Below are 16,494 nucleotides of genomic sequence, written 5' to 3'. Positions count from 1 at the left end.
TGAAGCAGATCACCAGGCCTGTCTTCCAACGTGCCTTTGGGTGGGTTTGAACCACCAGCCTTTTGTTGGTAGTCAAGCACTGTACTGTTTAGGCCACCCAGAGGATCCTAAAAGTCACACTAACCATATTTCCATCATGGTTACAATTTTTTTTTTTATGTAAGAGTCCTATGAAAAATGCATTTCATGAATGAATAGAAACTTCAACAGAAAGTGATCACAGAATGTTTACCTTTACTTTCTGTAATTATTTGTCTTTTGTGCTTGGGGTTGTTGACGTCTTGCCTATATGCCTTTATTGCATGAGAATCTAAGGGCAAAAATTGGATTCTACTTATTGAATACAGGAAGAATAAATTATAACTTCTAAGAAATTAAAAAACAAAAGAAAAAAAACTCACAGCCAAACTCTGGCTTTCATTTCAAGAAAGCCAATATTTCCAAAACTTTACAGTGTTATTTTTATTCAAAAACTAAACTCAGAGGCCAATGTATAAATGGCCAGGCGGGAAGAAAGCAGCGGAGAAGAGAAGAGACAGATCCTCAAGTCCCCTCTCCAACCCTTCTTCACTCTGGGCACCTTCTGGTCTTATCTTATCACTGTCTTCCATCAGGAAAAGCCAGACTTTCCAGAGGCCTTCCATGCCATTAGTTTACAGATCTAAGGTGGTGCCCTCTCAGGAATATTTGCATTCTACAAGGGGACCACATACACGAGTAATGGCAACACCACAGGCACCAGTGGAGCAACCGTGGAGCAGCAGGCCTTCCCAGCACTCTGCAGCTCACACCAAAGGCTCCCACACAGTTGAGGCTAAAGCAACAGAACAAATGTGGAACCAGATGCCCGGGCTGTGGGTGTATTCTAGATAAAAAAGAAAATAAGAGGCTAAATATAAAATGGGCTTTGCAATCCACGCTTGGTCCAGGAGACGCCCAGGCATGATGACTGCAGAGTCAGACCTTCGGTCAGAGAGGACTGCTAGCCCCTTGAGGGGACAAACCCCATCTTATCTTTGCACCTCGGGGGTTAGTAGAGACATCTGCATTTGATATGTGATTACGAAACTAATTATCCTGGAATGCTTCCCAGGCACATATTTCCTGGGGTTTTACTACAGAAAAGTCTTCGTTTTTGTGAGGAACACAGATATCCCACATCATTTAATGGAGCCTTTTTGGGGGAAAAAAAAAAAAAAAATGACATTTTTTTAGGTCACATAGTGTGTGTATATAAATCTAATTCTATCATTCCTAAGAAAATAAACATGGGTGACTCCTTCCTCCCAAACTGTTGAGAATTAAGTGATAAAATCAACATTCAATGTGGAGGAGAACATACATGAAATGTAATATATATCAATCAGTTTAGGACCATGAATGGTTTTCAGCTCAGAAGCACTAAGTATAAGGATAAAATCTGACCACAGATGAATGATAACAGCTTTAATATGTCTACATAAAGGGAAAGGACTCTCACATATTGATCATGTACATTGTTCCAAGCAACCGGACGTATTTCTTTTATTATGTCATTAAATTATTCCCACAATGATCCTATGAAGTAGGTTGCTGTCCCCATCTTATTAATGAAGTAGGTTATTATGCCCATTTTGCAGACCCTAGGAAGCAGCGGTCAAGAATGTGATCAGAGTCACACGGTGACCAAACCAGCCCTCTAGCTGCACCTTTTCATTCCAACCTTACGTTAAAAAAAAAAAAAAAAAAAATTCTGTCCCCTGTAGAGGAGAAGAGCAATGGGGGAAAAGTGGGGTCCAAGAGGTCAAAGGTGACACTGTTCATCCAGTGTCCAGATGTGAGGCTGCCCTGACCATGGCCTTGACTGACCTGTGGTCTTCTTAGGGCATCAGGGTTGGTGCCATGAAATAGAAGTCACCCAGCTGATTCCTGCTCTGATTCTAAGCTCCTTCCCCTAACTGCTAACTCTGCTCTGCTTTCTCCTGCAACTTTTCTTCAGGGAGAGAAAGCCCTGCTCTCACTGGGCACTAGCACCCTGGAAGTTTGCTCCACATATTTTCCCTGGGAATTTGAGAAGCCTGAGCCACAGATACTGGCCATCCCTCAGACGGGGGCGCTCCTGGCTTTCAGGAAGCCAGGTCTTCAGTCTTCTGAGCCACAAGGTGCTGCCACTTCACAAGATCCTACTTGGAATGGCCTCCTCTGTCCATCATCATGGCCTCAGACCAAAGCTTACCAAGGAACACGGGACCCTGCATCTAAAATGCACATGATTAACTGAGCTTACCTTTTCATCAGTGCCATTTTTCCAATACTGTACGTTATAAACCCACGAGGTATAAAAATTCTTCATGGTCCACGTTTCAGGTTCATCCACAACTTTGGGGGCTAAGAATCGCATATGTAAAGAATCAGCAAGTGCTTCTACTTGTATTCCAGGAGGTCCGATAATGGCTACGCATGGGAACAAAGCAAGATGACAATCAAAAATCACATTGAAAAATTTTCACTTCAACATTTGTTTTTCCTAACTGTGCAGAACAATTAATCTACTTAACATGGCACTATGATATAGCAATGCTGTGACACTGATTTATGGGCTGAGAAGGATAGCTGGATTTTGTTTCTTAAGAACAATCTGAAAATCTTTGTCTTTATTAATTGAGTTTAGTTCATTTATGTTTACTGTGATTTCTGATATATTGGGAATTTTTCTAACCACATGGTTTTGTTTTCTGTTAAAAACTGCCTTTTTTTTTTTTTTTTTTTGAGGGGGGCTTCTTCCCCTCCTCTGCTGCTTCCTATTAGACTGAATTTTCTTTCTTTCCTTTTTTTTTTTTTGCTGGGTTGGAAGTTATAGATGGTATTTTATTACATATGCTTAACATATATAATTAACCGTACACATTTTTCTAACAAAATCTAAAGCTGTCCTCCTCCTGAATGCCCTTTCCCCAGATATTCATGTGGCTGACCCCTTCAGTTCACCCGAGTCCTCAGAGACACCGTCTCTCCAGACAAGCTTCCACCACTTTCTGCCCATTACCTTGCTTTATTTTTCTTGGGAGCCACAGTTACTACCTGTCATAAAATATGTATTTATTTATTTATTATTGGTCTTTCCCATTGGAGCGTACACCTGTGAGGGCAGAGATTTTGTCTTGTTCACTGTTGTAGCTTCAGCACTAAGAACAGTGCCTGGCACATAGTGGGTAGTGATTAATAATAATTGTTGAATGAATAATAAATGACTGTAGGCAACTGTGCTGTTTGAGTTACGTCCTGTATTCTTCTCTGGCTGCTGTTATTTTTCTGAGGGTGCTTATGGCTCTGCCTCTAGCATTGCACTCCATCTCTAATCTGCGGCTGGTGGCAGATCATTTAAGAAAACTTACTAGATTTTTTCCGAAGCAAGTATAAATAGGTTCAGTGTAAGGTCTTGAAGCACTTCCCTCTCACTAATATGTATGAACTGAAAGAGAAAATATGGGGCAGCAGGGGCTAAGAGCATGGACACAGGACCTGGGTCTGAATCCCACCTCTGCCACTCATTACCTGTGTGACCTTTGGGTAAGCTGCTTAACCATTTTGTACCTCAGTTTCTAAAGTGAACTTCCCTAGAGGGAACCTCAAATAGGATTTAGAACTAGTCAGAACCCGGTAAGTCAATTAGCAATTACAGGATTAGAAACCCGTACTGTGTTTTGGAGACTTGACTGTTATGCTGTGTTTTTTATGTTCATTTTTTTGGTTAGTTTTTATAACGATACCTTTGATGATATAACTTTGATAATTTCTAACTCCTAAAATAAGGTTTTTTGCCCAAGCTTGGGACAGAATTGGGAAAGGGAAGCAGGGCAAGCTGGTTTCATTCTCTACCAGGGAGCTACAAGGGTCTAGTGCAGGGGACTTTGTGTATAAAGACCCTCTGCCAGATAGATGGAGCCCTTGGGTGGTGCGAACAGTTAATGCACTCAGCTGCTAACCAAGAGGTTGGAGGTTTGAGCTTATCCAGAGGCACGTCAGGAGGAGGGCCTGGCGATCTATTCCAAAAAATCAGCCATTGAAAACCTTATGGAGCTCACTTCTACTCTAACACACACTGGGCCGCCATGAGTTGGAATCAACTTGACAGCGACTTGTCTTCCCACACAGACACGCTCGTTCTCGTGCTTCTATCTGCTCATCCCTTGGAGGGCTGTACCTGAGCTTTGTTAATGAGGTTCTTGCAATTCCTGACCCTCTTTACTTTCTCAACGGCTCTATGGTGGTTTAATTAATTTTAATTCTTGGTGTTCTAATTACGTCTGCCTCATGACTTCTGGTAGTCCTCATGACCCTCCAGATCTAATGTGGGATGCTTACCAGCCAACCTGACTTAAACGATCTTCCATCCACTCATGCTGTATCCAATCCCTTCTGTCCTCTGTTCTGGGCAAACTGGCTCTCTGCATCTGGTCTTTCTATCCCTAAACCATTATCCAAGGTGTCCACCTGCCTAGAATAACCTTTACTCTTCTGCCTAAGATGCCATGTGTCTTTGTTTAAGTCATAATTCCAAGCAGAATTCCTCCCATGAAATGTGCTGTATTAATTCTTCCAGTTTTTCCATTAACGGTGCTGGCTGCAACTCATTCTCATTTTGAGGCATTAAAGTTATTATGTTTATGTTTAATTTAATTATTTTATTGATGATATTCCTTTTCCTTCCTGCCTCTCCCACAAACTGCTTAAAGGCCAAAGCCCTCTTTTTTATATTCCCTAAGCTCCTTATATAAGCCCATTCACTTTGTGGGTACTCAAAGAATTCCTGGTGATGGACCAACCAGTGGGGAAAAACCAAGGAAAGATGATGATGTTATAATGAAACGGAAAACAAAATTACTTACTGTCATCCACAGGACAAAAGGTAATGTTTACCCAGTCTGAATGCTCATCTGCAAATTCAGTCCTGACTCGCAAGGTGTGGTCACCATACTTGGAAAGACTTGAGAAATCACATTCCGTCAAGGTAGTACACTTGCATTTATCTTGGAAGCTGTTATAACTAGAAAAGCAGAAAAACAAAATTATGGGGGTTCTAACTCTCTGAGGATGTTGTTGTTAGGTGCCATCGAGTCAGTTTCAACTCACAGTGATCCTATGTACAACAGAATGAAACATTGTCCAGTCCTGCACCATCTTCACAATGGTTGCCATGTTTGAGCCCACTGTTGCAGCCATTGTGTCAATCCATCTCATTGAGGGTCTTCCTCTTTCTTGCTGACCCTCTACCTTAGCCAGCATGCTGTCCTTCTCCAGGGACTGGGTCCACCCTGATAACGTGTCCAAAGTATGTGAAACGAAGTCTTGCCATCCTCGCTTCCAAGGAGCACTCTGGCTGTATTTCTTCCAAGACAGACTTCTTTGTTCTTCTGGTAGTCCATGGTATATTCAATATTCTTTGCCAACACCATAATTCAAAGGCATCAGTTCTTCAGTCTTCCTTATTCATTGTCCAGCTTTGGCATGCCTCCGAGGATGACTGGTCCTTTATTTCCATTTCTACCAAAGGCTGATGGAGAATAATAAGAGAAAATAACGCCAATTCTGAATCATTAATTCAAAGAATAGTATGTATATACAAATCAGTCTTGGAGGAAGAACAGCCAGAATGCTCCTTAGAAGTAGGGATGGCGAGATTTTGACTTGCTGACTTTGGACATGTCATTAGGAAAGACCAATCATTAGAAAAGGACATCACGTTTGATAGAGTGGAGAGCCAGTGAAAACAAGGGAAACCCTCCATGAGATTGACTGACATGGTGGCTGCAACAATGGGCCCAAACATACCAATAATTCTGACCATGGCACAGGACTGGGCAATATTTCATTCTGTAATACATAAGGCTGCTGTGAGTCAGAGTCAACTCAATGGCAACTAACAACAATGTCTATATTTATATTTTTCAAACTGTGCTCCATAGAACCCTAATAACCCTTGGGATATTACCAAGCATTTCAAAAATAATCCATTGTATGGTTAAATAGTTTTGGGGGGAAGATTGTGCTAAACATAGTTTAACAGGTTTCTTTACAACGGGACTTCTCAAGAGACTTTAATATCCTAGCGAGCGTGAGTTTCTCCATAAAGAGGTTGGGTGCTCAACATATTTAACCAAGAAACTTTTCTTTGATTATGTATCTCTGAGGCAGTGGAATACAGCCTGGGAAATATTAATAACCACAGATTAACCAAAATAGTATTACAATGATTTCAAATAATGTCCTATAAACAACTACAGTTGTAATTACTCTGGAAAAAAACTGTAAAATGATTCACTGATCTCAGATCTCTAGCTCCCCTCTCATACCCCGACCAACCACAGAAGGGAGAGTGGCAGCAGCTTGCAGTAGGACAGGAAAAGGTTTGGCTTTCAGAATACCTTCTGGGTTTAACAACAAATGCCGTCTTACATAATTTCACAACAGCCTTAGGTGGTATAGTTAGCTACACATGACCTAAGGAAACCATGGTTCTCATCCTATAAAAAGTAAGGTGTCTGATTTCCCACTATGCTTTTCTCTCTTGGTGCCAAAATCACCTCCAAATTTAGCTGCCCTCGGTGGTGATGATGAAGATGATGGTGATAAAAATAATAATAGCTAACATTTATTGAGCACTTATGTGTCAGGCAGCACAACAATACTGATACTGACTAGTGCTTTATCAGCATTAGCTCATCACCTCCTCAAAATAACCCCAGGAAGAAGGAACCACAGTAGGTGCCCAGGTTAGGAATATCCTATCCCACTCGCTCCAACTTGTACTTGCCTTTAATTTTACATAAATTTGCCCTCACTTTGAAATGACTGAACCAACCCCTATGGCAACAAATTATTCATCACAATTGCCTTCACTTGCTGCATGTGCAGCTTATACATCACTGACACATGCCTTTTCTCGCACTAAAAAAAAACAAAACCAAAATCGTTGCCATTGAGTTGATTCTGGTGAGCTCTTAACCACTGTGCCACCAGGGCTCCTTAAAACCAACAAGTATGAGAAAATGTGCCTTAGGGAAAAAATAAGTAGTAGAATGACCTTTCCTAAATCCTCTAATACTCTTGCCAAGTGGTGTAGGAGCTTCACTGGAGCCCTACTCTACTAGTGAAAACATCTGGGCAGGCAGATGTTGAATACACTGACACACACACTCGATGGACTACCATGCAGCTGTAAAAACAGAACAAGGATGTTCTCTGTGAACTGATAAGGGCTGATTTCCAGGATATATCGATAAGTGAAAAAATGCAAGATAAAAAAGAGTGTATTTATTATGCTACCTTCTGAGTAAGAAAGAAGAGCAAACACGAAAACATACATTCAGCTGCTTAGCTTTCAAAGCACACACACACGGACACACATACACACACGGACACATACAGACACACACACACCCACCACACAGAAAGGACAAACCAAAAACTAATGAATTGATTACTGGTTACGTACAGGGTGTTTGGGTGTAGGGAAATGGGGTGGAAGGGGTGACATTTTCCTAAGTATACCTTTGTGCATAATTTTGACTTTGGAATTATGTTAATGTTCTATATAGTAAAAATAATAATAATAAAATTAACAAGGGTGGGGGAAAACCCTTAAAACTGCGTAAGATAGAAACAAATGAATCGGCTATTTCAAATGAATAGAATAAATTTCACTACATGGAAAAAGAAAAGAACTTACCTAAAGTATTACAGTACATTGAACCTAAGCCCCCAGTCTAAAGAAAGAAAGTTGTAAACAAACTGTGAACCTTTTAGCAGGTTTGTTTTTCACAGCAGTACAGGAAGAAGAATTCTGAAACTGTGCTGTTGTTGAGCAAATAAGTCAATGTACAGATGGTGTTGGGAGCCTGGGTTGTTCTTGCTGTGGGAGACACGAGATACAGTACAGAAGGGGAGAAGGCCAGGAAGAACCCCTGGGCCTACAAGTTGTGATACCCCAGGAGCAATGTCAAAAGAATACAGGAGTCAGCTTGAAGGTGTTTGCATCAGCCAAATCTGTAACAATTTGAACATCAAAATAAACAAGGACAGGAATGGATCCACTGACAAAAGAAAGAATCCATGAGTCCCTGTTGTTGATAAATAGCTACATAAATAAGTGAGAGAGAAGGGAAGTACTTCCTTTCAGCAGGATGCTAACAAAAAATGAAAGAATGATGGCATTAGGAAATCATTACTTTGTAACCACGACAGTAAAAACTGATTTAGGTAAAAATCATCAATGGGTGCTAAATATAAGATAAGAAAGTCTGATCAAGAACAGGATATTCCGGGGGAGGGTGGATGGAAAAACTCTAAACAGATGATAGATAAGTGGTAACTTTGGTGAAGGGTAAGACAGTACACAATACTGGGGAAGCCCGCACAACTTGTCCAAGGCAAGGTCATGGGGGCGCCACACATCCAAACTCCCTGAGGGACCGAATTGCTGGGCTGAGGGCTGTGGGGACCGTGCTCTTGGAGAACATCTAGCTCAACTGGCATAACAGAGTTTATAAGGAAATTGTCTACATTCCACTTTGGTGAGTAGCATCTGGGGTGTTAAAAGCTTGTGAGCCACCATCTAAGATACTCCACTGGTCTCACCCTTCTGGAGCAAGGGAGAATGAAGGGAAAGATTAGTCCAAAAGACTAATGGACCACAAGTACTACGGCCTCCACCAGACTGAGTCAGTCCAGCACGACTAGATGGTACCTGGCTACCACCAACTCCTCTGACAGGGATCACAATAGAGGGTCCCGAACAGAGCTGGAGAAAAATGTAGAACAAAATTCTAGCTTACAAAAAAGAAAAAAAAAAGCCCAGACTTACTGGTATGACAAAAACTGGAGAAACCCTGAGAGTACGGCCTCCGAACACACTTCAGCCAAAGATAAAACAGGCCCATAAAACAAATCGAGACTAAATGGGGGCACCAGCCCAGGAAAAAGGATTAGAAGGCAGGAGAGGACAGGAAAGCTGGTAATGGGGAAGCCAAGGTCAAGAAGGGGAGAGTGCTGACATATCGTGGGGTTGGCAACCGATGTCACAAAACAATATGTGTACTAATTGTTTGATGAGAAGCTAGTTTCTTCTGTAAACCTTCATCTAAAGTACAATAAAAAAAAAAAAGAATAGGATATACCTCCAGTATCTCCCCACAAATCACATAATTCCAAAAGAAAAAATAAAAATATGCAGTGAAGAAACTGGACAATCCTTAACCAAGTGATCAAAATTAACATCGCCATTACGGGGCAAATAACCATCAGCTGCCTGCACATGCAATACCCCAGGAAGGGCCGGATATTTTTGGCGTGGCATCAGACTAAAAAGAGGGCAGTGGTGGTGCGGTGGCAGAATTCCTGCCTTCCACACAAGAGACCCGGGTTTGATTCCCAGTGGGTACACCTTGTGTGCAAGCACCACTTGTCCGTGAGTGGAGGCTTGTGTTGCTATGACACTGAACAGGTTACAGTGGAGCTTTCAGACTAGGAGGGACTAGGAAGAAAGGCTTGGCAATATACTTCTGCAAATCAGCCAGTGAAAACCCTGTGGATCACAATGGTCCAACCCCATTGTTCAGAGGGTCGCCATGAGTTGGGATTCACCAGACAACAGCTAACAACAACAAACTAAAAAATGTATCTCCTGATCTTATCTCATTATGAAAAAGCATTAGAGAAAACCAAATTGAGACATTTTTCTATAAAATAATGGGCCTGTATTTTTCAAAAATATTCATGTATTCATGTCAAGAAAAAAAAAAAAGACAAGGACATGTTCCAGATGAAAGGACACGAAAGGCATGACAACAAACATGATATGTGATCCTGGACTGGGTCCTCAGGACAACTGACAAAACTGGAATATGGGCTACAGATCATACGAAAGCATTACATAAATGTTAATGTTCCCGAACTTGATAACTTTACTGTGGGGATGTAAAGGGTTGTCCTTATTCTTATGAAATATACTAGGGGTAAAGGGCATTTGGTGGCTAGCATGTTGCTAGGAAGCTGGAAGCTATGCACCAGTATTTCAAATTCTACCAGGGTCACCCATGGTGGACAGGTTTCAGCAGAGCTTCCAGACTAAGACAGGCTAGGAAGAAAGGCCTGGTAACCTACTTCTAAAAATTAGCCAGTGAGAACCCTATGGATCACAATAGAATATTGCCAGATATAGTGCTGGAAAGGAGCCCTGGTGGCACAGTGGTTAAAATGATCAACTGCTAACCAAAAGGTCAGCGCGTCAAAGCCACCAGCAGCTCTGAGGGAGAAATACGTGGCAGTCTGCTTCGTGGAGATTTACAGCCTTGGAAACCCTATGAGGTCACTATGTGCTGGAATCGACCTGATGGTAGTGGGTTTCACTTAGGTTTGGTGCTAGAAATAGTGATGTCATGGGGGGGCGGGGATGGGAAGTGCAGGCCATACTGGGTGACACTGTCAGAGGGGTGAAGCCAAAATGACCGTCTATAAAATTTCTGTATGGTGTTTCAGCAGAAATTTTTTTTTTTTTAATAAAAATACCCCTGTAGTTAGTTATAACAATAAAAACATTTTTCATAAGCCCAGCTTCCATGTATCAATATACGTACAAGGCTAAAACTCCGTGCTAATTTGCTTTTTGACCCTTCTAATGCGCTCGGTCAGTGCTGTCATTATTACCAATTACAACGATGTTTAGAATCACATGGTTTCATCCACACTCAATATAAGCATACGCGGCTGTTTTCATTACTGCCAGTGTTTTTACAGTGGCTGATTTTGTCAAAGTTTTTAGTGTTTTAGCTACAATATTGTGGTAATTAGTATCTGTGAACCTATATCAATAATTTTTTTGAGAACGAAGTAGTAATTAAAGGAAAAGAAGGAGTGATATACAGGAATTATGATTTACAAGTAATGTCAGAACAAAAAGCATTACTAATGATTCTGTATGGCCTGGTACAGGAAGGAGGTCCATGGGGATTGATATCATGAGTGACACCCACCCTAGTGATGCCACTGGCGGGAAGATGAGCTCCCTAGGTTGGAAAAATAGAACCAAACCCACGGCCATAGAGTTGATTCCAACTCATAGTGACCCTATAGGACAGAGTAGAATTGCCTCATAGAGTTTCCAAGGAGCGCCTGGTGGATTTGAACTGCCGACCTTTTGGTTAAGAGCTGCGGCTGATCTTAACCATTACGCCACCAGGATTTCCCCCTAGGTTGGAAGGCACTCAAAATGCACAGCGGCTGCAATAATGGACTCACACATGCTAACAATTGTGAAGATGGCACAGGACCGGACAACGTTTCGTTCCATGGTACGTGGGGTCGCCTTGAGTTGGAGCTGAGTCCGCGGCAGCCAACAATAACAACACCAACAAAGGGCAAGACAGAGTGAAGGGGAGACAGGGGGAACAGGAGGGAGAGAAAATGAAGCAAATGTGGCACATGGTAAAAACTGGTAAATCCAGTATGGGCTATTTGGAATTCCTTTGAACCACACCTGAAATTTTGAAATTTTCAGTTAGCTTGGAATGATTTCAAATCAAAAAGTTAAAAAAAAAGGAAAACAAAAAGCCAAAGGGACAAGATTATCTTATTTATCTTTCTATTTCTTCTCTGAGGTCCCTAGATAGCACAGACAGTCTGCATTCGACTGCCAACCTGGAGGCTGGAGGTTTAAACCCACCCACTGGTGCCACGGGAGAAAGGTCGGCCTGGATATGTTTGCAGAGTGGAAGCTGAATGACGAGTGTGGGGATCCTGGTCTTCCATTTCCTCCTGTCCGCCTGGAGGAGTTGTGTGTCTCTGCATGTTGATGAGTCACACAGGGAGCAGAGGTTTCGGCTCCTCAGCCTGTGGCCTCCTCTGTTGTCGTACCTGGTTACCTGACATAAATATAGGTGTATCACCTGCAGACTGTGTGTACAGTGGCAGGCTGCCAAGGGAGGGTTGACATGGACTTCCATCACAAGGCACAGGAAGTGCTGGCAGGCAGGACAGGTACGGGGAGGCAGACCGGCACCGAGAGCACTGTTTCTGGTGACACCCCTCCTTTGTAAGCCTTGGCTGTATTCTGAGACCTGGGTATGTAACAGCCAATCGCTGTCTCGCTTTCAATCTCAGGAGACAGCCTCAGGGACTGAGGGGAAATCCAATATGTGTGGCTGTCTCTAGCAACCCATGGAAGGGCAAACGACCAACACGAAAAATTCTACATGGCCACAGAGTAACTGAGCATCCACTATGCAATGACCTGTACCCCCTCTGTACTGGAGCCAGCGTTACAATCTGCTGGAGGTGGCTGGGTGGTCAGACAGCCGAGGTCTTCCTGATCACTTTGCATACCTCAGTTTTCTCGGAAGCTTCCAGTTGCAAACTGTTTACTTTTAGCAACACGACTCTAATAACCGGAGATGCTGACAGTGGCACTTTTCTCTGAAAAACCATGCTGTTAGCTGTTAGGTATTGTCCAATCAATTCTGACTCATAGAGACCCCATGTGACAGAGTAGAACTGCCCCACAGGGTTTCCTAGGCTGTAATCTTTACAGGGAGCCCTGGTGGTACAGTGATTAAGAGCCAGGCTGCCAACCAAGAGGTCAGCAGTTTGAATCCATCAGCTGCTCCTTGGAAACCCTACGGGGCAGTTCTACTCTCTCCTATCGGGCTGCTATGTGTTGGAGTCGACTTGACAGGAACAGGGTTTTTTTTTTTTTTTATCTTTACAGAAGCAGGTCGCCAGGTTTTTCTTCCACAGAGCTGCTGGGTAGTTCCGAGCAACCAATCTCTCAGTTAGCAGCTGAGCGCTTAGCCGTTGTGCCACCAGGGCTCCTTAACCAAAACCAAACCAAACCCATTGTCGTCAAGTTGATTCCGACTCATAGTGACCCTATAGGACAGAGCAGAACTGCCCCATAGAGTTTCCAAGGAGCACCTGGTAGATTTGAACTGCTGACCTTTTGGTTTGCACCTGCAGCTTTTAACCACTACGCCACCAGGGTTTCCCCAGGGCTCCTTACATGGTGACAAATGAGCTATGTTCTGTGTAGCACCAGGCTCACTGTGGCTCATGACCTTTACATCCACAGCAGCCTGGAAATAGTCAAACCGTGAACCACCACCAGAAGATAAAATGAAAAGAAAAAGCAGACCACAAGAATTTCCCAAACAGAAGGGAAAAGTCCAAGAGGGCGGCTCTGTTTTGTTGTGGCCATGCGGTCGGCAGTAGTCAGAACCTTCCTGTGGCCCCACCCAGTGACAAGGCCACGGACTTCGGTGCCTTCCCACCTCCAGCGCCTCCAGACCCACCTTTGGAACTGAGCTGTGTAAGTCAGATTCCCTTTGGGGAAGGCAGGAGGCTCCCACTGAAGAACGTTCTTGAGATTAACTGAATTCATTTTGACGTTTTCCGGAGGAGGCACCATTCCCAACCCTGGAAAAATAGAGAAAAACATTTGCAACTTTTTCTTCAAAAAGGTTGCCCGAGAAAATGACTGCACCCAAACTTTGGCCTCCCCTACTACTCCATGTCTTAAAATGCGAGGTGGGTTACGGAGAGAGAGAGACACACACACACATGAAGGAATATTGGAGAGGCAGATGGGTCAGATCACACCAGACCTTGCCAGCTGTGCTAAGGAGTTTGGATTTTATCTGAAGAACCACAAGAAACTGCTGCGCAGCAAGAGCCAAGTGGGGCAGACGGGGTTACTTGCATTTGAGTGGTGGTGGAAAGGCGTGGATTTTGGATATATTTTCAGAGGTATGAACTCTAGACTTCCTGACACATTTGATGTGGAGAACTAGAGGTTAATATCCACTCGTGGCTTAAGCACCTGGTCCCGTTCTAGCCCTGTGGTCTGAGATGCTGGAGAAAGATTGGAGCAGGGATGTTAGACAGCTGACTGAACGCATGTGGAGCCCAGAGGAAAGAATTAACAATTCTTACAGTGATGTCTGGGATGTACCAAACCTGCACCTCCTGTGGCAGGGAGTGAGGCCGGGAATGGGAGGTTGGAGCGGGAATGGGAGATGGCGGCGGGAAGACAGATAATGTTAAATAGTTGTTAACCAGTGTTTAAACTAGTTGGAGATGTGGTGGCGCGGTGGTTAAGCGCTACGCTGCGAACCGAAAGGTCAGCAGTTGGAACCCACTGGCTGCTCCCTAGAAACCCTATGGGGCAGTTCTAGCCTGGCCTACAGGGTCGCTAAGAGTCGAATCGACTCCACGGCAGTGTTTTTTTTTTTTGTTATGTGATGAACAGGGGTGTTCCCTGCGGCGATCACCGCAGGCGTTTGTAGCAAAGCGGGTCCCGTCGACCCGATCCCCAGAGCAACTGGGGTCGGGTGGCCCGGGGCAGGCAGCCCGGCTGGGGAGGCGCAGCGCCCGGACAAGCCCGCGCCCCTCCGCAGACCCCCTCACCTGTCACTAGCAAGCAGCCGCCCAGCCACGTCCCGAGAGTCCGCGCCATGTCCTCGCCGCTGCCGGGGGGGCGATCGGGCCGCACCGGCCACCGCCGGGCTCTGGCCCAGCGGGTTCCGGGAAGAAGACACGGAGGGCGCGGCCCGGGCCCCGCCCCTTGGCCCCGCCCCACCGGTCCCCGTCCCCGTCCCCGCCGGGCTCCGCCCCATGTGGGCCCCGCCCCCGCCGGCTCAGTCCCCGTCCCATCTGCCCCATATGGGCCCAGCCCTCCGGGCCCCGCCCCTCCGGGCTCCGCCCCCTCCGGGCTCCGCCCCCTCCGGGCTCCGCCCATGCGCCGGTCCCGCGCGGCTCCCCGGCAGAGGCCGAGTGCTCAAAGGCTTGGCAGGGAAGGCGGGGGAGTAAGGAGGCCTGGCCTCTCCCCCTCCGTGAGTCGCAAACACTGATACGCAGAAGAGGTTGCAAAACAGGATGCACTGTATCTCGACTTGGGGGAAAAACCTGAACGTTATTAAACCTGTGCTTTGAAAGGAACGCACAGTCAGGGCGGATTATCCAATAAGCAGGGTACCCACGTGTGTAATTGTGTTTATTTACTAAACTGTAGTGCACAGTAACGCCCATGTTAAATTGTTCACTCCAGATTAGTAAGTAGACACAATTAAACCCGTGCTTACCTTGCTCACTGTAAACCCAGCTGCATCCCTGGTTTTCTGGTTAATCTGCCCCTGCGCAGTGGATGGAAACCCCGGTGGCGCAGTGGTCAAGACCTTGGCTGCTAACCAAAATGTCGGCAGTTTGAATCCATTCCTTGGAAACTCTGTGGGGCAGTTCTGCTCTGTCCTATGAGTCAGAATCGACTCCATGGCAATGGGTTTGTTTGTTTTTTTTTGTGTGTGGTGGCTTTTTTTTTTAAACCATTCAGTATTCCCCAAGTTTTCTCCAGTGAACCGCCTAGCTTCTATAACCCCCACCCCAATATAAAATGATTTAAAAGCACTCCACTGATGAACCCATAGGTCTGTGAATGCAAATTTGAGAATCTGAGTTACTGGCGTATCTCAATTAGGCAGCTTTAGAGCTAATATTAAAAACTCCATTCTGAAGTAAACTGAGAATTTCATTTCTACTCTTCTAAAAAACATTGGGCATTTTTAAAAGGTTTTACTGCCTGAAAAACTAAAAGCTCAGCATCTGCTAAGAATGTTAGACAGCTGGCCCCAGAAAAAGGCCTTACTTACATGCTAAATGAAGTTAAAAAAACCAAACCCACCACAGCTGAGTCGATTCTGACTCACAGCAACCCTGTAAGACAGAATAGAACTGCCCCATAGGGTTTCCTAGGCTCTAATCTTTACAAAAGGAGACTGCCACATCTTTCTCCCGAGGAGCTGTGGGTCTGAACCGCTGACCTTTCAGTTAGCAGCCAAGCGCTTTAACCACTGTGCAACCAGAGCTCTTCTAAATGAAGTTAGAACCTATAAATAACTTTATAGTCAAGATAAGCACATAACCAACTTTATTCTGTTCCCACTCCCAAATTAATTTTCACTCGGGATTTTTCCACTGCTATTTTTTTTATCTGCTAGGTTTTTATGTAAGCTGGTAACTAGGTAGAAACTAAGTTTGTTAAAATAAATAAGCAAATCACAGCTGTAAAGCTTTTGACTGTAACTGGAGTAAGGAGCTGTGGTGGTACAGTGGTTAAGTACTCAACTGCTAAGTGAAATGTTGGCGGTTTGAACCCCCCAGCAGCTCCCTGGTAGAAAGATGTGGCAGTCTGCTCCAGTAGAGATTACAACCTTGTAAACCCTGTGGGGCAGTTCTACTGTCCTATTGGGTCACTATGAGTCAGAAATCAACTCAACGGGTGGGACTGGTTTGGTTTAACTCCAGAGTGTAAAGATTCCGGCCCTATCCCACTTCCTTTAGATAGATAGGCAATGTGTACACTTCAAAAGATTTTTGATTTTGCGTTGATTTAATGTCCATTCTTTTCAAGGACTACGATTAAGTGGACTCAGCCTGTGATACATCACTAAACTTCCACATCAAGATCATTTA

The 16,494-nt window shown here is 44.3% G+C and overlaps 1 protein-coding gene across 2 annotated transcripts in view; it reads right to left on the bottom strand.

Annotated features, from left to right (window-relative positions):
- Positions 1 to 14,563, bottom strand: part of IL10RB (interleukin 10 receptor subunit beta) — a 32,019-nt gene extending 17,456 nt beyond the window's left edge. For both annotated transcript variants that reach the window (XM_010590312.3, XM_003410153.4), the window contains exons 1-4: positions 14,434 to 14,563; positions 13,320 to 13,443; positions 4,869 to 5,026; positions 2,267 to 2,433 (exon numbers count right to left, since the gene is read on the bottom strand). In XM_010590312.3, the coding sequence (XP_010588614.1) occupies positions 2,267 to 2,433; positions 4,869 to 5,026; positions 13,320 to 13,443; positions 14,434 to 14,482 (498 nt within the window). In that variant the 5' untranslated portion in view covers positions 14,483 to 14,563. The remainder of the gene's footprint in view (positions 1 to 2,266; positions 2,434 to 4,868; positions 5,027 to 13,319; positions 13,444 to 14,433) is intronic.
- Between the last annotated feature and the right edge of the window lie 1,931 nt (positions 14,564 to 16,494).

This window comes from Loxodonta africana, chromosome 20, assembly GCF_030014295.1.
Source record: "Loxodonta africana isolate mLoxAfr1 chromosome 20, mLoxAfr1.hap2, whole genome shotgun sequence".
NCBI lineage: Eukaryota > Metazoa > Chordata > Mammalia > Proboscidea > Elephantidae > Loxodonta > Loxodonta africana.
This window is presented reverse-complemented; position numbering and strand designations above follow the sequence as displayed.